The following is a 23,030-nucleotide window of genomic DNA, read 5'->3' on the forward strand; positions in this document are numbered from 1 at the left end:
ATTGATATAGAAGGGTTAATAGTTTCTCTATTTCTTCATAAAAGATATGTTATTGTTATTAGTAAGTATATCTGATGCTAGTTCATAGTCATGGAGCCTACGGAATAAGAGACAGGCTCAAGGATTATTATTGTCTCTAAATGTTCTTCTTATCTTCTTCTTATCTCATATGCATGACTCTACATTTTTATTTTGCTAAAACTTAAAGGTCATATGAGCAACTTGTGAAGTCCAGCTAGAAGCTTTATTTTGCAATATCACATTGATCTGTAAATGGTATAAATAAACTGTACTTTGGTTAAATAAATAGAAAATTGATCATGCTCACATGGATGCAGGTCTTTTTCTCCGAGCGCTCGATCTTGATTAGGTCTGAAGAGGCCTAATTCAGAGGACCTCACTAGTGATCCCATAAGCTGACTTGTGACAAAACAGAACAGCTACAACAATATCTATGGACCTGGCTGTAGATGATGGATTTTTAATGTGTTTCTTGTAGAAGCTGTCCCATCTGAGGTATGTGGGACGGTCAATTGGTTTCTGTTACACCGATGACTGGATTGAACCATTTTGAATTTTTGTAGTGGTATCCAGGTAGTTGATTTTCTTTTTGAGTGGTCCAATGTCAAGTTTATGATGGGATGAAATGTATTGAATTTGTCATGGAATTTTAGACACTCTTGTTCAGACTTAAGGGTACTGTGCACGTTGCGACATCGCTAGCCGATGCTAGCGATGCCGAGCGCGATAGTACCCGCCCAGTCACACATGCGATATCTTGTGATAGCTGCCGTAGCGAACATTATCGCTACGGCAGCTTCACACGCATTTACCTGCCCTGCGACGTCGCTCTGGCCGGCGACCCGTCTCCTTCCTAAGGGGGCGGGTCGTGCGGCGTCACAGCGACGTCACACGGCAGGCGGCCAATAGAAGCGGAGGGGCGGAGATGAGCAGGACATAAACATCCCGCCCACCTTCTTCCTTCTGCATAGCCGGTGGAGACAGGTGAGGAGATGTTCCTCGCTCCTGCGGCTTCACACACAGCGATGTTTGCTGCTGCAGGAACGAAGAACAACATCGTATCTCCTATTGATGCGACATTATGAAAATGACCGACGCTACACAGATCACTGATTTTCGACGCTTTTGCCATTGTTTATTGGTTTATCTAGGCTTTATACGTTGCAACGTCGTTACCGGCGCTGGATGTGTGTCACTTTCGATTTGACCCCGACGATATCGCAGTAGCGATGTCGCAGCGTGCAAAGTACCCCTTAGTCCAGATTATCAATATGTTATCGATGTAATGGAAATAAGCCAAGAGTTTGATGGAGCAAAGTGCTAAAAAGTAATTTTCCAGTTTAGCCATGAAAAGGTTGGAATACTGCGGTGCCATTTTGCTCGCTATAGCAGTTCCAGAGAATTGTACATATAGCTTCTCGACGAAAGAGAAAAAGTTTTGTGTGTGAATAAATATGGTAAGTCTTAATTTAGACTCAGAAGGGATCCTATTAGCTTCAAGAAACATTTGGTAGGTGGTAAGTCCATCTTCAAGTGCGATGTTGGCATATAGGCATCCCACATCCATCCATTGTGGCTAAGATGGCACTCTTAGGGAGAGGACCTTTTGTAGATTCTTTTTTTAAAGGTCCATGGTGTCCTGTATATACAGTAGCTAGCTGTCTTCCTTACCAGTGGATTAAGGACATTTAATACCCACCCTGAGATGTTTTTTTAATGAGTGTTCCCACCCATAAGATGATTGGCCTCCCTGGGTTACCTGGCTTATGACTCTTGGGAAGTGTATAGAAAATTCCTATTCTAGGATTCTTAGGTGGAGAGTCCAGAAGGTTTGTGGAACCTGTACACAGACCTCTGATGACTCTTTTCTACATCCTCATATATTTTTGAGTTGGGTCACCATCCAGTTTGGTATAGTATTGTATGTCCACCAGCTGTCTGTGTGCTTCTTTAAAGTAGTCAGTTGACTTCAGGAGGACTATGACCCAACTTTATCCGCAGACTTAATAGTGATCTCCTTGTTGTTCTTCAGGCTGTGAATTGCCCTTCTCTTTTGAACACACATTGGATATTTCCTTTTTTTTCATCCAATATCGTGGACTGCACCAAATGTCTCCATGAATCAATATATTGGTCTAAAACGGTGTTGTGGCCAGGAGGTGGTGCCCAATCAGATTTTTTTCTTGTCCTCTAGTCTGACTTGTGTTTGGCTGCTCAGAATCCTCAAATTTTCTTTACCATCAACAAACTCCTTCAGTTTCAGTCTCCTGAAGTATTGCTACATGTCAAAACAGAAATCTGTTTTGTCTGTTTTGTAGGACACAATGAGAGATCTCTGGAAAACACATTGAGTGAGTTCTAGATTGGTAGGTTTGTGATATGACGAATTAACTGACAGTTGACTGTACCTATGTCCTTCTGGCAGTTTTGCTCTATACTGTTGTGCTTAGGAGGAACTTGACTAATGCTTGAATAGAATCTTGCATTCAGTTACAGTCTGTGCAGTTTATTTTACTTGTTGTCTATTACGTATGATTGCAGTGTTGTATATTAATGTTGCATTTTCTGTTGTACATATCCAGTAGGTGTACTCATTAAAGTTTGTATTTCTATTTGGACCTTTTTCTTGGTGCTGTAGAAAACATGAATAAAGTGATTCTGTAGTCTTTCCAACGCTCTGTAGCAGAGGTGTTGGGAATAATGAGTATTGTAGGTGTTCCAAACAGGATTCCTTAAGTTTAGACCTTTGGGTATTAAATGTTCCTTCTTGCATCTGGTTAAAAAGAAGCTGTCACTATCCAGTTCTGCCAGTTTCTTTAGAAGATCTTTATGTTCCATAAATGTGTGCTACATTCTAGTATCCTCCATTTAATTTAAAGAAAAAATGTTTAGTACCGTGTTAGCCATTTGAAAAAAGATTGCTCTCATTGGGAAAAACAAAATACCAATCTTATCTTCAATGCTGGAGAGTAGAAGGGGTTAACGCCGCCATCACCATAGGATGATAAAAAAAATTGTTGATTTAATGAAAGATTATTTTATTCCATAGGTCTACGCGTTTCGAGGTGAGGACCTCTTCTTCAGGACCAGAAAAATCAACAACACCTTCAAACACGTAAACCTAAGGAATAAGATAATCTTTCATTAAATCAACAATTTTTTTTATCATCCTTTGGCGACAGAGCGGCGTTAACCCCTTCTACTCTCTAGCATTGAAGATATCTACATGTAGTCCTGCGGTAGCCGCCATTATCTGTGTGCTTTTTGTGTTGGTTGTGACATTCACAACCACACTAGGTGAGTGTACAGTAACATACTTTTATTTTAATATCTGGTAAGACACTATTTTGAGCTCTCTTTCTCTTAGTTTTACTAAAATACTAATCTTGAAATTAGGATACCTTTTAATAGCTAACAAAAATAAAATAAATGATGTTAGAAGGCAATATTGTAGACAAGATTGTCTATGAAGAGACCTAAGAAGTCTCAAAAGTTTGCTTTATAACGTTTTTTTTATTTTTGCTAGCCATTAAAAGGTATCATAACTACAAAATTATTTTGTTTTTCCCACTGGGAGCAATCTTTTTTCAACACGGTACCAAACATTGTTTTCTTTTAATGGTCCGAAGCACAGAGCAAATCTTCAGAATGAAAAAGAAACAAGGTGGTGCAATGGCCCCGTCAATGTCCAGATCTCACCTCAATGGAGGCAAGGCATCTTAAGAAAGCTGAGCACAAATGAATGCCCACAAACCCCAATAAACCTAAATTCATTCAGAAAATGATTACTTAAAGTTACAGCTGCTAAAGGTGGCTTTACAAGCTATTTATTCATGGGGTGCGCTTAATTTTTCTCAAAATGCATTTTGGCCTCATTAATTAAATAAATAATTAATTGTTAAATTGTTAAACAATTAATGATATTGTAATTTGTCAGGCGTTGTTCATCTGAGGTTGTATTGAACTCATTTTAAGACTTTCTGAGGACCAGATTTTTTTTATTAGCCTTACAATTCAAGTTGGGTGTACTTAATTTTTTCCGTGAGTATATATTTAAAGCATTCAAAGTGGAATAGTTTATCTGCTTGACTTTTCTTTACTCTTTCCTTTTTTACAACAAATAACAAGGATGTTATTGCAAGATCATATTTATTTCCATCTCTCGAGCCTCACCATAATGGACGATGATGATGTATTTACTCGTCGACCATAAAAATAGCATGTATGATATTGTACTTGAAAGGGATATGACATTTTTTTTCTCAAATATCTGCTGTGTTTTTATTTTTCCCTTTTCTCTTTCTGTCTTTTCTTTTCTAATCTGCAATATCTCAAAAATGACAACTTAATGCTTTTACCATTTTCCCATAAACTCCCTTTGCACTGTAGGAAATGACAGATTTGAAATCTTGTGGGTTGAGGACAGACGTATATTGTGCAGTTTTACATGTGGAAATTGCGTTTCGTTAAATGTTTATGGCAGAAAAAATGTTTTTCTGTTATTTTTAAGGTTCCACAATTCCCTACACAGAAAACAAAATTGAATTAAATTTACATAAAGGCACAGCCCATATTCTAAGCAATGCTTGTGGGTCTGAATTAACATTTTTACTACATCAAAATCTGCAAATTGGTTTTTCGAGTGCGCTGGACGCCGGTCTCATAAATGCTTGTTTTCAGCTGTATAATGACTTTAATATGTCTATGGTGCTCCTACTCCACCAGTAACATTTTTATGCAATTAGCTAGATTAAGTAGTTATAAAGGAAAACCTGAATTCTGCTGAGCCGGCAGGTCACTATAAATATTACGCTCTATTAATGGACACCATTAACACTACAATGTGATTCTGTTTTATGGCATGAAGAATTTATGCATGTACATTGAACACAGTAATATACCATGAAATATCTGCCTTCTCTTGACCTCTGGTCTTGGCAGAAAAATATACCCTTATTGTGCTGGCAGACAAGCTTAAGACATAAATGAAGTAGCCCCAAGTTACAAAATTCAGTGTCCCATTTAGGTGAACAATATATGAGGCTCACACATCTGTAATTTATTATTCTTTGCGCTCCTTACTGTGCCAAATGCTGCGGATTGTAGTAATGGGTAATAAATATATTGTATGTGCCTAAAGGCAGGCAGATTCAGATGCAGGCAGGAACAAGGGAAAGAGAAAAGAGATGACCAAAAAGTTCCACAGGACCCTGGCTGTGCCTCCTACAAATCAGCAGAAGCACTAAGGATTCTGGTAGGTAGCAGGAGGCTCGCGGCGCTTTGGTTGATGGCCACCTACTGCTGACATGGCTGTTGGACCAATGTCCTGGAATTCTTTTGAGCATCTCTAACAGTGAAATTTATACAAATGAAATGTGTCATCCACTTGGGCAATGTGTTTTTCCTCAGGCCTATTTTTGAAACACCTCCAGTTAACAGCTAATTTAATTTGTGAACCTATATCTACCAGAACGAATAATAAACATTGATTAATAATTAGAGTGAACACATTATCGAACACAGAATTTACAAAACAATCAATGATCGAGTTCAGAGTTCAGGTGCTTTACGTATGCTGACCACGGGGCTTAGCCCAGTATGAGCCACTTTTAGTGTTTTAATGGCTTTCACTGGGGGTAAAATTAGTGTTATTGGATGTATTGTGTACATCTCTCCCGGAAATGATATATTTATGGCAGGCTGAATGTGGGCAGAGAGCCAAACTGACCATTGGGGTTCAGGTGAAGTCCGGGTACCAAATAGAACTTTATCTAAAGTCCGGCTGAGCCCACAGAACTTGAACTTCCACAGGTCTACTCATCTCTATTAATAACTAGCTGTAGTACCCGGGCATTGCCCGGGATAGTAACTGTCTCTCTCTCTCTCTCTCCCAGTCTCTGTCTGTGTGTCGCTGTCTGTCTGTCTCTCTGTCTGTGTCTTTCTTAGTCTGTCTGTGTCTATGTCTCTGTCTGTCTGTTTCTATCTCTCTGTCTGTATTTGTATCAGTCTATCTGTCTCCATCTCTGTGTCTGTCTGTCTCTCTCTATGTCTGTCTGTCTCTATGTGTGTGTCTGTCTGTCTCTCTTTCCCCGTCTGTCTTTGTCTGTCTTTCCCCATTTGTCTCTTTCCCTATCTCTCTCTTTCCCAGTCTGTCTCTTTCCTAGTCTGTCTCTTTCCCAGTCTGTCTATTTCCCGGTCTGTCTCTTTCCCAGTCTGTCTCTTTCCCAGTCTGTTCTTTCCCAGTCTGTCTCTTTCCCAGTCTGTCTCTTTCCCCGTCTGTCTCTTTCCCCATCTGTCTCTTTCCCCGTCTGTCTCTTTCCTAGTCTGTCTCTTTCCTAGTCTCTTTCCCAGTCTGTCTCTTTCCTAGTCTGTCTCTTTGCCCAGTCTGTCTCTTTGTCCGTCTGTCTTTTTGTCCGTCTGTCTCTTTCCAGGACTGTCTCTTTCCAGGGCTGTCTCTTTGCCAGTCTGTCTCTTTGTCCGGCTGTATTTTTTTCCAGCTGTTTCTTTCCAGGACTGTCTCTTTCCAGGACTGTCTCTTTCCAGGGCTGTCTCTTTCCAAGGCTGTCTCTTTCCAAGGCTGTCTCTTTCCAAGGCTGTCTCTTTGCCCATCTGTCTCTTTTCCCATCTGTCTCTTTCCAGGGCTGTCTCTTTCCAGGGCTGTCTCTTTGCTTGGCTGTCTCTTTGTCTCGCTGTCTCTTTGCCCGTCTCTCTTTGCCCGTCTCTCATTGCCCGTCTGTCTCTTTCCAGGGCTGTCTCTTTCCAGGGCTGTCTCTTTGTCCGGCTGTCTTTTTGTCCAGCTGTCTCTTTCTAGGGCTGTCTCTTTCCCCATCTGTCTCTTTCCCCGTCTGTCTCTTTCCCCGTCTGTCTCTTTCCCCGTCTGTCTCTTTCCCCGTCTGTCTCTTTCCCCGTCTGTCTCTTTCCCCGTCTGTCTCTTTCCCGGGCTGTTTCTTTCACGGGCTGTTTCTTTCCCGGGCTGTCTCTTTCCAGGGCTGCCTTTTGCCAGGGCTGCCTCTTTCCAGAGCTGTCTCTTTCCAGGGTTGTCTCTTTCTAGGTCTGTCTCTTTGCCCATCTGTCTCTTTGCCGGTCTGTCTCTTTGTCCATCTGTCTCTTTTCCAGTGCTGTCTCTTTCCAGTGCTGTCTCTTTCCAGGTCTGTCTCTTTCCAAGGCTGTCTCTTTCCGTGTCTGTGTCTTTGCCCGTCTGTCTCTTTCCAGGGCTGTCTCTTTCCAGGGCTGTCTCTTTCCAGGGCTGTCTCTTTCTAGGGCTGTCTCTTTCAAGGTGTGTCTCTTTCCAGGTGTGTCTCCTTCCAGGTCTGTCTCTTTGCTGGGCTGTCTCTTTGCCCATCTGTCTCTTTCCATGTCTGTCGCTTTGCTTGTCTGTCTCTTTCCAGGTCTGTCTCTTTGCTTGTCTACCTCTTTCCAGGTCTGTCTCTTTCCCCGCCTGTCTCTGTCTGTCTGTCTTTTTCTGTCTCACCACCTACATCATATTACCTCACACATAAGCTTCTTATACTAACAGTTTATTTTGTTCCTAAAGCAACCACTGACAGTTGCTATTAACAGCCTGCAGCTCCCACCTCCATTATGTTTAAAGGAGGCAGGATTTTGGAGAGTAACTGTAAAGCGCAGGGTTAAATTTTCCCGTCAAAACATAGTCTATGACGTTCCCTAAGTCACATGGAGTGTCTGTGCAAAATTTCGTGATTGTAAATACGATGGTGCAAATTCCTTTAGCAGACATACATACATACATACATACACACACTAAGCTTTAGAAATTTGATGGTAATGTTCTATTTTCTCCTTTTGTGTGCCTGTGTCTGCTCTTACAGCTCATCCACACTCATGTGAGTCAGTCTTTGTTACCCCAAAACGTGGTGCTTCAGGGGTGGAAAATCATGTCTGAAGTGAATGAGGTCATGATGATGGACTTACAGCTTCCCCAGCCCTGCTGTATTCCTGAACTACCTGCACCCTAACCTAGCTAATTGACAAGTTAGTGGCTATGTACCCAAGAAAACAACCAGTCAATTAGGAGTGGGTGCTGCTTGTTCAGTAATACAGCATGAGACTGAGAAGCTGTAAGTGCATCTTTATCCCAATGCACTTCCAGAATGAACTACTGAACTTCAAAATGTAATTTCCCACCGCAGCAACAGCACATTAGAGTTATAATGGGATCAACTGGATTATCTTTTAAAGGGCTATACAATCTTATTAATGGGTTTGGTGGGGTGTTGGTATAATGAGTTCCATTCACATAAAGCCAACAGAGTCACATTGTCTGTTTTTTCTCCTAACAGTATTCATCTATTTTTAACATGTACAAAATGTGGTAGACCATATTGGGAACCTGTATCTATTAAATATTTATGATCTAGCCTGTGAATATGTAAAAAATGTCTCATATTGGGACAACCCCTTTAATTTATCAATGATTTATGTAATATACATTATATTCTTCTATTTACATTGTATAGACATATGGAGTAAAACATGAGACACATTATCTAATAAATAGGCAATAAATATATTAATATAGTGGATTATGACCTTTATGTGACAAATTCCAGTTATTTCATTGGTTGGTTTCATCATAGTAAGTTCTACAAAACCTATCTACTCTAAAAATATAAGTGTAAGGTTGTTCTCCTCTCAGCCTTTAGGTGGCGATACAGAACAATATTCTGTAAGGCGTCCCTCACATAGTTATTCTAATGTATATGTCTACAGATCAGTAGTGTTCCAGAACTCACTGACAGCATTCGGAGCTGTGTTAACATTGCCATGGAAGGTTAAGCAACCAGCATTATTATAAGCTAAGGGTAAGACATGTTTGAATAATTGTGCATGTCTGAAATAGTGTAATTAATCATCCTGAAAATCTCCGCAACTATTCAACTACTAGTTGTAGCACATGTGAAAGAAAAGGCCAATCTGTAACTGTTGTATGGTATAAACATTGTCTATCTATCTATCTACAGTTAAAATCTGCATTATCCTTCTATCTACTAATAAAAGTGTTAGAAAAGAGTAAAAGTGGATAAAACGAGTTCTAAATAACATCAATAATGATTGAAATTAAGATATATTACCATTCCTGCTCTGCGTGCGATCACTGTGTGGAAATAGCCGTCGGATACTTTCTTCATTGTAGTAAGTTTGTAAGTTCCACCGCCAAGGTTATAAGAGAACCTCAATCTTTCCTCCACTATCTCCAGAGCAAGAAATTCAGCCGTATCACCCGTCTGGTTGTCATAATTATACAACAGCAAGGCACTGGCTTTAATAGTAGAAAACTTTATGTAAATGTAATTATTGTTGGGATCCAGACTGGGAAACTCCATGTAGGATAGTTCTTCAAACCCATAGCTGTTTAATTCACAGTGTTTTCCAAAAACACCTAAAAAGTTAGAGAAAACAAAGATGTTAAAGTGTATACTAAAAGATTAAAAGAAAAAACCTCTTTATGATGTATGATACAACTATAATGTCACCATTTTTCCTATAATTAAGGCCTCCGACACACATCCGTGCTGCCGGTATGTGTTTGGTAGTTTTTTCACGTAACGGCGGCACGGAGACACGTGGACCTATGTTTTCACTATTGTATGGAAGCACGTAAATATTTTGGAATGGAACGTGTGTCCGTTCCGTACTTACGTGCGTCCGTGATTTCCTCACGCTGACATGTCCACGTGTTCTCCGGCAGCACGGGTGTCACACGGCCCGCACCTGTACCACACAGATGTAGTGTGGATGCGGGTCTGTGTGACACGCGCCGGAGAACACGTGTGATTAAATTAAAAATTAAAATAAACAAATACTCACCTCCTTATTACCTGCAGATTCTTCCCCTGCAAACTGTTCCTGCCGGCCGCCGCTCATTATGAGCGTGTTATGGAGGTGGGCCTGCTGTCCCGGGCGCTGATCTCCGCCCCTCCGCTCGGCCGGAAGCAGCATCAGCGGGAAGTGGGCGGGGCTGGAGCCGAAGATCAGGACCCTGGAAAGCAGTGCGGACCACGTGAGTATGTATATTACCTGTTCTCCTTGTGCTATCGCAGATAGCACACGGAGAACATACGTGGACCGCACGTACCCGAGACATGTACTTACCTCACGCAACACGCAGGGTAAATACGTGTCTCGCGGCACGTGCGTGTTTTTAATGGAAGTGTGTTTCAGGCCTAAAAGTAATCTGTCAGTAGGATCAACCCTCCTAAGCTGCCTACATGGGCATTTACAGAATAGAAAGTTACTGTATATAAAATTATATCCTGATAACTTGCAATCCAATGTCTCATTTCAAGGAAATCCACATTTTTCTAATATGAAAATAAACTCTTGATATATATGGGCTGGACAAGATCTCCCTGAGAATCTACCTCCAGAGGTGAAGTTACCAGTGTGAGACGTAGATCAGGAGAGCAGACTGTCAGTCATTACATGTCTCACACCGGTAATGCTAAATTCATTTAAAAGAAGCTCTGGAGGCAGATTCTTGAGGAGATCTTTGTTCGGCCCAAAGATCTTAACAGCTTATTAACATATAAGAAAAATGTGGATTTCTTTGGAATCAAACATTGGATCGCAGAGGTCATAATGTCATTTTACTCAATTTTCTGTGATCTACATGCACATGTAGGCAGCTTAGGAGAATTGATCTTACAGACAGATTCTCTTCAACTTCCAGACTACCTGATTATAGAACCCTGGTAGGAGGAAGAAGCTTTCTATTTCCCTCAATAACATCTCTATTAGCAAGATCTGCACAACAATACTTGTTTTTCAAGGTTTTTTTTTGCAACAACTGTATATATTCTATAAATGAGGTCCTTCACTGACTATCATACATTAGGTTACAGATAAAAGTCTGAGATCTTCATAATGTGGACAGAGACTGATTCCAGCAATGTGTTACTTACTAGGCTGCTTGATGTTGTTTCGATAAAATTACTGTTTTATCAGCTGGAGATTATCACTTAAGAACTTGTATACTTGCTATCATGTAGTCCTCCACATTTAAGAGCTATGAATAGCCATACCCCCACCCCTGATTGCCAGTTTTCTGTCTATGCATAGTGTACAAAGAAAACTGTTGTGGGTGGTGTTACACAGAGCTCTGCATTTAGAGAGCTTGTAGATCTGCAGCAGAGAAAACAGGGATTTTATCAAGACAACAGCACAAAGCCCTTTAAGTGACACATCCCTTGAATCAGGGTCTCTACCACTATGTCATGCTTCTCTGACATAGTGTAGCAAAATCCTGGTGACAAATGTCCTTTAAATGCAGTTAGTGGAGCAAAAAAAGGTTTTTATTCCCAGTGCTGAGTGGGGGTTCACCACAAACTCATGTTGTCCTTGTTAACTATCAGCTAGGATCGATCAGCTGTCCAAACCCTGCAGCACTCCCTAAAGACCAATGTGCTAAAGATTTAATTTCATCATTACTTCTCAAAATTGGTGGTAAATGAATGTTAGTGGAGCAAGTAACTTGCTAGAACAATCTCATTAGAACTTCAGTATATAAAATTAGAGGTCCCAACTTGAGATGAGTGAACTCAAAGTTTGGTGTTCGAGTTTCTTTAAAAAAACAAAACAAAAAACAAACAAAAAACAGAGTTCGCGTTCGGAGATCAGATGGTTTACGTATGCTGACCACTGGTGTGAGCATCACTGTGCTTGGGTTATACTCGGTGCTCGGCCCAATGTGAGCCGCTTGCAGTGTTTGAACGGTTCGCACTGGAGGAAACAACAGCGTGATCAAATGTAGTATGCAACGAGAAAAAAACGGAAACTCCCCACCTACCCTCTACCAGAAGTGCTCTGCATATGGCTGGCTGTATGTAGATGGTGACTTGAAATGTCAATCAGTGACTTCCATTGGGGTTCGGGCCAAGTCCGAACCCATGGAGGTACAGTTCGGCTACACCGGTGGAAGCAAACTTCCACAGGTTCGCTCATCTCTAGTATCTACTAAGCTGTGGTTCATTAAAGTTATCCATACAAAGTAATATCCAAGAGATGAGAGGTGGCCTCAATATTCAGATTTTACATTTTATATTATCTTGTATGTAAGTCAAATGTAGCTTCCTTCACTTCATTAATCATATTGTGCCGTTCATTCCTTCCGGAATTTTAAGCTTACTTTCAGGTGAAAACCAGTGGAAAAATCTCAGGCCAGATAGTTGAAGCTGCCTCATTTTTCATATAAATTTGTTGTGCCTGATCTTTTTTTGTGCATTATCCAGAAAAAAGTAAGTTTTAATGATGCACACAAGTTTTGGGAAGTTGGCTTACCTTTTTATATAGACCTATTAAACCTTAAATCCTCCTCTTAAAAATTTTAGTGAACTGTATCAAATAATCCAGTTACAATTTGAAAGCAGAATCATCTGGAAATGTAGAGGTCTGAGTTATCTCTACCAAAAAATATGTTGTTAGACGTCTCTAAATATCCTGAGATTAACATACTCTATAGATGATCTAACTAAATATGTTAGATTCTGTAGAACGAGGCATTTGGGTGTAATGGATATTAAGTAGAGGGGACATCAGACAAAAGATACCTATTTGAACTGCTTTTTTATGTTTTTTTATGTTTTGGGAGACCCCGGAGAACCTAAATGGATTATTAAGCGTAACACATAGCAGTATAATACACTGTGTACAGAATTATTAGGCAAGTGAGTATTTTGATCACATGATACTTTTTATACATGTCGTCCTACTCCAAGCTGTATAGGCTTGAGAGCCAACTACCAATTTAGTAAATCAGGTGATGTTTATCTCTGTAATGAGGAGGGGTGTGGTGTAATTACATCAACACCCTATACAAGGTGTGCTTAATTATTAGGCAACTTCCTTTCCTTTGGCAAAATGGGTCAGAAGAGAGATTTGACAGACTCTGAAAATTCCAAAATTGGGAGATGTGTTGCAGAGGGATGCAGCAGTCTTGAAATTGCCAAACTTTTGAAGCGTGAGCCCCGAACAATCAAGCGTTTCATGGCAAATAGCCAACAGGGTCGCAAGAAGTGTGTTGGGCAAAAAAGGCGCAAAATAACTGCCCTTGAATTGAGGAAAATCAAGCGTGAAGATACCAAGATGCCATTTGCCACCAGTTTGGCCATATTTCAGAGTATTAAAAAGCACAAGGTGTGCCATACTCAGTGACATGGCAAAGGTAAGGAAGGCTGAAAAACGACCACCTTTAAACAAGAAACATAAGATAAAACGTCAAGACTGGGCCAAGAAATATCTTAAGACTGATTTTTCAGAGATTTTATGGACTGATGAAATGAGAGTGACTCTTGATGGGCCAGAGACTGGATCAGTAAAGGCCAGAGAGCTCCACTCCGACTCAGACACCAGCAAGGTGGAGGTGGGATACTGGTATGGGATGGTATCATCAAAGATGAACCTGTGGGACCTTTTCGGGTTGAGGATGGAGTGAAGCTCAACTCCCAGATCTATTGCCAGTTTCTGGAAGACAACTTCTTCAACCGGTGGTACAGGAAGAAATCTGTATCTTTCAAGAAAAACATGATTTTCATGCAGGACAATGCTCCATCACATGCAACCAACTACTCCACAGCGTGACTGGCCAGGAAAGGTCTAAAAGATGAAAAAATAATGACATGGCCCCCTTGTTCACCTGATCTGAACCCCATAGAGAACCTGTGGTCTCTCATAAAATGTGAGATCTATAGGGAGGGAAAACAGTACACCTCTCGGAACAGTGTCTGGGAGGCTGTGGTGTGGCTGCTGCACGCAATGTTGATTGTAAACAGATCAAGCAACTGACAGAATCTATGGATGGTAGGCTGTTGAGTGTCATCATAAAGAAAGGTGGCTATATTGGTCACTAATATTTTGGGGGTTTGTTTTTGCATGCCTGAAATGTTTATTTCTAAATTTTGTGCAGCTATATTGGTTTACCTGGTGAAAATAAACAAGTGAGATGGGAATATATTTGGTTTTTATTAAGTTGCCTAATAATTCTGCACAGTAAGTTACCTGCACAAACAGATATCCTACTAAGATAGCCAAATCTAAAAAAAAACCACTCCAACTTCCAAAAATATTAAGCTTTGATATTTATGAGTCTTTTGGGTTGATTGAGAACATAGTTGTTGATCAATAATAAAAAAAATCCTCTAAAATACAACTTGCCTAATAATTCTGCACACGGTGTATATAATTATTAATATGTACTTCCATTTTCCATTATATGTGTGCAATTGCCTAAAAAATCTAATTCAGCATTTATAAAGATTAGTTGAAGGCAATCTGAGACGCAAAGTACTAATTTTTTTAAAAATGTGGTCCATTTTTGCTTCCGTCAGCATTTGTAGGTAGCTACCAACCCTATAACTCAATAGCTGTCCAGCCAACTAATGGCATACTAACCATGTCTTCCCTTGTCATGGTGGAAGGCTCGTTAAAGGGTAAAACATTCGCTGATAGAAAGGGTGGTACTAACAGGATAGTTTTCTTTATTGCACAACGCTAATTTGGATACTTTTTACCATTGCCATAAGACACCATTCACAGATGGTCTCTTTAAGGAAAGTTAGTTTCACCCCTGGAAGTCACTCACAGGATATTATGGGAATCTGTACTTCTTAAAATTTCCAAAATGTATGTGTTCTGTCATTTGTGGATTTCACAAACTGATCTCAAAGGTAACCTGTCCAGTCCCCAAACACTATTAACTTACAGTTCTATGCAGGGTAATAGCAATGGAAAGGTTTCTGAAAGCGTGGCTACTGGGAGGAAATGAACTTTATTCTTCCCAGGAGCTGCTGACCAGCAAGGCTTTAGTATCTCTCAGTACACAGTAATTGACAGCTCTATACAACCCCGGCATTGATTGACAGCTCTCTGTAGTGTATCTGTGCAGAGCAGGCTGTCAGTCAAAGTACCAAGGCACGGTTACAGTCGCCTCCATAACTGAAAGCAGCTGGCTACTGGGAGGAATTACGTTCATTTTCTCCGGGAAGCTGAGCTTGTAGTAAGGCGGCTGCGGCACCTTCAGAATGTTATTAACCTGCAGAATGACCCATTACAGATTCCCTTTAAATACTCTACGTATCAATTTTCAGACATGTTTTGAAAATCTTTACAGAAAAATATGACCATACCCTAAAAATGTTTTGCAGAAAATAAGCATTATATTTCTTTATTAACAAGTTTGTGTTCTTAGAGTCACTTGAGCCTTGAGTGAAGTCCCTTGTTTCTCAAAGATAACTAATTGACTGTGTTTTGCTGGATTTTTCCAAGCCGCAGTGATCACCAACTTGATAAATAAGATTGTCTTCTCATGGAAAGCCTGGAAGGCACACTACAACACTTATGAGGTAACTGCTTTATGAGAAGATATATCTCTGGCTTTCAAAGAGAGTGGAAACAAGTGATTTAACAGTGTGTGTCTTCCAAGATGGATGAAGACATAGCTCTAATTATTTAAAGACAGCTTTTTTAAACTTTCTCAGCTGATTTCTATCCAACAGTCGATCCTATTGGCACTTTACAAATCTTCTGGTTCCAAGTCCTTATTATTTAAAATTAAAGATGAGCTTTCATAAAGGTGATACTGAAACTCCCTGACTTCATCGTTTATTGTACTTTTGAAGTGTGGACAAAACCTTGAATGGTTGAGTTCAACTTTTGCATGTCAGGCATTTTCAAAGATGGGAATATGTAGCTCAAAAGCTGTCCAGATCTGAATTATAGTAGTTATTACTATATACATGCATTCTGAATAACTACAGACAACAAAGTCAGTTATTTACATGAGTTGGATCATGTTATAATGGAGCAATGCAAAGTTTAGATCAGCCTTCCCTTCACCTGAGACACAGGTTTTATTTCTTGGTCTCAGCTTTGCCTAATTACATTGGCAAAACGTGCATTTACACTGGCCGATAACCAGGAATGAGTGTCCCAAGGAAAACTCTTTTTACAATAATTGGCTAAACTGGCTGTCAATCACCTGATGAACGAAGGAAATGATCATTTATTGGGTGAAATTGCTTATAAACTTGCTTAAAAATCATTGTTCCCAGCAGCACATCTTCTTATGTAAACAGGATGTGTGCGTGTGCTGCAAAGAACCCTGATATTCCATATGCACAGAACGATTGTATTAACAATTGTTCTGTGGACATGCAGTTGCGGTCAGCCAGATAAGACAGGCTATTTGTCTAGCATGTAGTCAATCAGGGGATATCTAATAGCCATGGATGGCCAGTAAAAATGTAGCCTAAGGTATAGTTGGATTTTTGGAGCCCCCCTCTGACAATCAACAATCAAGAGTACATGTCCCAGTTGTCTCCCTTCTCAGCTACGTCCTTGATATTAAAACTTTTAGAGATAATAGTGGTACCTCCCATCTGCTAAAGCTGACATATCTTCTTCATTCATCTCCACAAATACCTGCTCCTGCAACGTCTGCTTCTGTTATCAGGAGCCACCATATTCAATAAGAGGGTGGTGCATGTGATGGAAATGATGTCAGAACCAGAAGCTAAGGATGATGCAGGCTCTGTCCATCCACTAAGGATGGATTGGCTGGGACCTGTAGTGCTGTCCAGTTTGACAGTATGGGTGTGTGTGCTGTTCAGCTGAAGTTATCAGCTCTTTGCTCTAGCCAAATGGAGAGCACCACACCCTACTAAAGCTTGCAGCATACTGCTGGAAGATGCCAGATGTAGCTTTGTGCTTCCCTGATTTAGGTCTGTGGTTTCTGCTCCTGTGCAGTATATATTTGTTTCCCTGTTTTGATCTCAGCTTGTTTATTAATGCTTCTCATGCCTAATGATTTTGTTCCTTTCCAGCCCTCTTGGCTTTGACCCGACTACCCACCCATCGTCCTGGCCAGCTTGTGCCACCAAACAGCAGCTGACTCTGTGGTCCTTGCTCAGGGATCCCTGTGTAAGTCCAGTTCCCTGTATAGAGGTTAGGGCAACCTCAGGGCTCTAGGAAATGGAGTGGCTTACACTTAGCCTGTTTGTGATAGCCATTTTAGTGCTGCCAGGCGACCACTTATAGAGCCACATAACATTTCTACAACTTTCACCACTAGACAATAAAGTGTCCAATGCAAACAGCACATGAGGTTACTTCCCATTGACTGAAATAAGTAGCACATAACTACTTTCTCAACATCCAGAGATAAGAGCCAATTGCATAAACTCAGAGATTAAGAGAAACCGTTTCCCACAGTTTGTCTCAGGGGACCCACAATCTGAGTTATCTTAAGCACCATTTACATGAAAAACATAGCAAAGAGCTATATCGAGTCTTTAAAGGTTCCCTCTACTTTGTTTGACTCAGTGGTCCAATTTAATAAGACAAACTGAATGGTTTGGAAAATTGTTCATCCTCTTCAAGGATAAGATAATATTATAAATGATCCTATATAGAGTTAGAACATCTAGCAATTCTTAAGGCAATTTTTCCACTTCAAAATTGAAGAAAAACATCAAGATTCCAGATTTACTAGTCAAAGCACTTAAGGGCTTAATAAATGCAATATTTCAAGATAGCGCAAACAGTACATAATCTTGTGTCATGGTACTTAAATGAACTCAGCTGTAAAATGTTTCAGTTTTATATTTTATCAATTAAAACATCCAATCGAAAAATGTCATGCATTCTTTTCTTATGAAATATGAGAAATACCCAAAAAGATATGAAAACTTACCAAAAGGACAATGGCAATAGTATCCATCCATTCCACTTTGGCAAGATCCCCCATTAAAACATGGGTTGCATTCACAGTAATTAATGGCAGATTCGCAAAGTTTACCTACCAGAGAAAAATACTTAGTCAAATAAAAAAGTCAGGATCACTATAACAACACAAAATGATGTTTGGTAATTCAACCTAGGTATCCTTTAAAGAAACACTCCATGTAACCTATATTCAATGCCCTATTGTAAGTGCAATATCTTAAAAAGTGATACATCACACAGGAGGTCAAAGTATTTCCAAGAGATAATCTTTGTGTCCTGCACCACCCTTCTGCACTAGAAGAAACACAGTACATCACAGAAACAGAAATCAGTCTGACCAACGCCAGGTCACGAGACCAAGGAACTACCAGGATGTAGCAGACCACCATGACAAAGGTGGGGCAGCACTGTAGGAAAATACTGATGAAACAACCACTCACAAACATACCTTATGCTTGTGAGTGCTTGTATGAGCAGTGTTTTGTAGCTGTATCATGGCAGACTGCTATATCCTGTTAGTACTTTGGTCTCATGACCTGGCGTTGGTGAAGCAGTTTTCTTTTTCTGTGCTCTTTTGTGAATTTATGTAGCTTTTCTTCTCTAACATCGTTTTTTTTTCTTCTCGAACAGAAAATTCTTATTTTCTAAATCAAATGCTAAAATTTGCTACATTCTACTCCATTGACAGCTGTCTGATTGGCTGAGCATGGTAGGTGACTATGGTGGAAATTATGTGACGAGTCCAAATGCAGCATTTCATAACCCAAAAATGGAGAAACCATGGGTTTTATGACCATAACTTAAAATATCATAACGAGCTTTGACCCTGTGGCTTCGGATTGGTAGTCCCCCAATTCGTCTGGGACTTGAGGACGTGATATGGATACTAAAATCGCCACCATTATTACTGTCTGAAAGAGGCTTTAGTCATCAACCAATCAAAAAACTAAGATAGAAAGCAGTAGTGCATGATACACACATTAATTTATCTGCATATTTCTACATACATCACGCATAAAATATGTAGCTATCATCATGGGAATTTGATCACTACATCTATTTCTACTCCAGCAACCATATTTTTGCAGATCTGAATTCTAACGTCCAATTTATAATCTAATAGCAATTCCACATGGTAAGAAATGTACGGGACATCAAGATGACTCATGGGCTGCACAAGGAATCTGTAAAGGAATATAGTTCAGATCTGTCAAGTACTTGTATCCACTGAGATTTTCAAAGCATCCAAAAATGGTGGAACATCATAGGCCAAGATTCATATCCTGATTAAATAATATCCCATCTACATTGACATACTCATATAGATAATACAGAGTTATATATATTAATAATTTCATTGCCTTTCTAGTATATTAGTGTACCAGGACAGACTGACCTCTGGCTCACTCACAACGACTAGGACTGTCTGACTCGGTTAGTCATGATGGTTTCCAATTACATGCTTTATAAACACAGACTATATGCAGTGCAGGCGCTATAAACAAGATGTTTTAGCTATATGTAAGGGTGTAACTCTAGTCTTCGCTCATGGATTTGATAAGTAGCTCATTGGGGCCCTAGGACCCCGAGGAAAACATGTCTCCCAGGGTTTATTCATTAACAAGATTTGCCACCTACTACTAATAAAACTTGTTTTTCAATATAACATATACATGTATTTGGAGAATCATACAGGTTGTATCATTATTTTTCCTATATATGCTATTTAATACAGTTAAAGAATAGAGTTTGCAACACCAATCCAGTGGTCGTCAGTAGTGATGGGTGAATAGTAACTATTCGTGTTCAGATTATTCGTTACAATTTATAAAGTATTATTCCAGTATTTGTCAGAATTAATGAACCTAATGCAAGTCAATGGGAAATCTGAGCATTTTTATTGCCGTGACGAATACTGGAATAGCACTTGGTATTTGGTAAGCATTATCCGAACACGAATAATTACTATTTGCCTATCTCTAGTCGTCAGTAGGCTATGTGCACACAGTGCGTTTTTCTCGGCGTTTTTGCGCGTTTTTCGGGTGCGTTTTTGGCCTCAAAACTGCATGACTTTGCTTCCCCAGCAAAGTCTATGAGCTTTCATTTTTGCTGTCCCCACACAGCGTTTTTTTTCAGCTGCGTTTTTGTGGTGACCACAAAAACGCAGCATGTCAATTATTCCCGCGTTTTTCACTGCGCTTTTCATCCATTGAGTGCAATGGGATGTTGAAAGACGCAATGAGAAACGCAAATAGCTGCGTTTTGGTGCGTTTTGGTGCGTTTCTAAGACCTAAAACGCAGCTATAAACGCAGGAGGTGGGTAGTAAAGTGACGTGTACAGGAAGAGGATTCCTTCTGTCAGTATATACAGAAGCGTGAATCCTCCCGGTACCGTCACCGCCGCGTCCTCCTCCTGTCCTGTGCATGTATGCTACCGTGCGGCGCCATGTACAGGCAGGAGGTGGAAGCAGCTGCGAAAACAAAAGTTAACAGTAGAAAAAAAAAAAAAAAAGTTATACTCACCTGTCTGCAGGGTCCCGGTGCCATGCCCGCTCCCATCTCCTCTCACGGTATCGCCACCCCCGCTCCGGCTGTGTGCAGACGGCCGGGAAAGCTCCGATGGATGCAGGACCTGGCGATGGATCACCTGATGCAGTCACCTGACGCATCAGGTGATCGTAAGTATCGCGGTGACGCGAGCGCCCGGCCGGTATCAGCGGATGCGTCAGGAGACTTCATACCTGATTACCGGCAGCTGCTGCAGCGATCGGACGGGATCAGACTCCCGCCCCATCGCTCCAGGAGCTGCCGGTAATCAGCACATAAGTGAGTATTTATTTATTTTTTTTGCACCGATGCATCTGCTGATTGTATAAACGGCTTTTATACAATCAGCTGATGTGTGATGGGATTCAGGCACTTGATCCTGACACATCATCTGATCGCTTTGCCTTCCAGCAAACCGATCAGATGATATTGGATCCGGATTGGACGGCTCGGGACCCTGACCCAGGATTACTGCGGAGGGGGGGTTCTTTATTTCAATAAAGATGGAGTCACTAATTGTGTTGTGTTTTATTTCTAATAAAAATATTTTTCTGTGTGTTGTGTTTCTTTTTTATCTTTACTAGAAATTCATGGTGGCCATGTATAATATTGGCATGACACCATGAATTTCGGGCTTAGGGCCAGCTATACAGCTAGCCCTAACCCCATTATTACCCGGCGAGCCACCCGGCATCAGGGCAGCTGGAAGAGTTGGATACAGCGCCAGAAGATGGCGCTTCTATGAAAGCGCCATTTTCTGGGGTGGCTGCGGGACTGCAATTCACAGCGGGGGTGCCCAGAAAGCATGGGCACCCTGCACTGTGGATTCCAATCCCCAGCTGCCTAGTTGTACCCGGCTGGACTCAAAAATTGGGCGAAGCTCACGTCATTTTTTTTTAAAATTATTTCATGAAATTCATGAAATAATTTAAAAAAAAAAGGGCTTCCCTATATTTTTGGTTCCCAGCCGGGTACAAATAGGCAGCTGGGGGTTGGGGGCAGCCCGTACCTGCCTGCTGTACCCGGCTAGCATACAAAAATATGGCGAAGCCCACGTCATTTTTTTTTGTTTGGTGGGGGGGGCAAAGAAATCCTGCATACAGTCCTGGAAGGAGGATGCTGAGCCTTGTAGTTCGACAGCTGCTGTCTGCTCTCCTGCATACACTATTGGATGGAGTATGCTGAGCCTTGTAGTTCTGCAGCTGTCTGCTCTTCTGCATACACTAGTGGAGAATGAAGAACACATTGAAGAAGGAAATGACATCAGACCTTTTTTTTTTTGTTCACTGATAAAAAACGCATAAGGACGCAGTGAGCAAAAATGCAGCAAAACGCAGCAAAAAAACGCACCAAATCGCGGCAAAACGCGTGCGTTTATTGCCGCGTTTTTTCGACGCAGGTGCGTTTTTGTGCGTTTTTAGCGGCCAAAAACGCACAAAAACGCAGCGTCAAAAAAACGCACTGTGTGCACATAGCCGTAGTCTGTTGCTTCTCGACCAGAGACGCACAAACCTACTCCTACCTGCGGGCCTCCTCAAAGCCTCTTCTGATTGGTAAGCCGAGCAAGACTACATACATGATGATGTCATGCCAAACTTACTAATCAGAAGAGAAGACGGGGATGCCAACAGTTAGGCACAACACTCTGGTCCAGACGAACTACACATGTGAACGCTTGACCAGGGTCCTATGTATCTTTTTGCTCAACTCTACTATTTAGTCTTAGATATATTTGCTGCCTATCAGGCCCTTTGTAATGTAATTCATTTAAAGGGTATATCCAGGACTTTACACAGAAGATGGCTTATGTACACAAAAGAGCCAAAATATAGCTGTCTTCTGAGCTTCAGGTCATGCACAGTGCGCCTCTGAAGCCAGGGAGTGTACATCTGACTACAGAGGTGCACTGATGCTACAGAATAGAGCCGCATGCGCATGTGTGAGATTTACTGGGAGTTGTTGATGACGCCGACACTTGCAAATCATGTTATCATGCCCACAGGGGTGTGATATCATGCTGAGAAGGCCCACTAGTCTGGAGAAGCTAACGCCCCACGGACTAGTCAAAACCCTAATTAGCATAAAAAAACCTGAGCTTATTAATACATATTTTAAACATGGATTTAAGTGACTAACATTAGAAAGGGCTGGTAAGGCAGGGAATTTAGCAATAAATAACCAAATGCTGTTAGGTTGGAGGGCATGGGGGACATGACAGGCTCCTTCTAATATCTATAAAAGAAGTACAGCAAAAGTAGAATGAAAGAATAATAAAAACAACAATAAGAATACATCAATGAAAGCTTGCAGAGTACACAGATGTAAAAGAAGCATAAGATACTGAGTGCAGCATAAGATCAGGTATATCTGCCAACATATTGCATGAAAAATTCATCTCATTTTATATCTTATTGGAAATAGTAAGAATACTTGAAAAATCAACATAGGTTTAATTTATCACTAACCAAGGAGATGTGCATAATGTTATTCTCTAATTTACCTCTATTAGATGTAATGGAATTAACAATTTTTCTGCATCATTAGAACTGATCCATCCCATTTTAACTGAATATGGATATATATGGATAAACGTCTTTCTTTTGTCTGTTCACAGATCAGAGTAACATAACCTTCTAAGACTCTTCTAATAACGGTATAAGTTACAGATTTAAAGCATATTCTATCCTTTTTCACTTTTACAGCAAAAATAGTCAACATAATAATGA

The 23,030-nt window shown here is 40.6% G+C and overlaps 1 protein-coding gene across 1 annotated transcript in view; it reads right to left on the bottom strand.

Annotated features, from left to right (window-relative positions):
- The window catches only part of FAT4 (FAT atypical cadherin 4), a 352,940-nt gene that overhangs the window by 38,669 nt on the left and 291,241 nt on the right, over nucleotides 1-23,030 (bottom strand). Inside the window, exons 10-11 of the mRNA XM_075348774.1 lie at nucleotides 17,726-17,830; nucleotides 9,114-9,421 (exon numbers count right to left, since the gene is read on the bottom strand). Of these exons, the coding sequence (XP_075204889.1) occupies nucleotides 9,114-9,421; nucleotides 17,726-17,830 (413 nt within the window). The remainder of the gene's footprint in view (nucleotides 1-9,113; nucleotides 9,422-17,725; nucleotides 17,831-23,030) is intronic.

The sequence above is a fragment of the Anomaloglossus baeobatrachus genome, chromosome 1, assembly GCF_048569485.1.
Source record: "Anomaloglossus baeobatrachus isolate aAnoBae1 chromosome 1, aAnoBae1.hap1, whole genome shotgun sequence".
NCBI lineage: Eukaryota > Metazoa > Chordata > Amphibia > Anura > Aromobatidae > Anomaloglossus > Anomaloglossus baeobatrachus.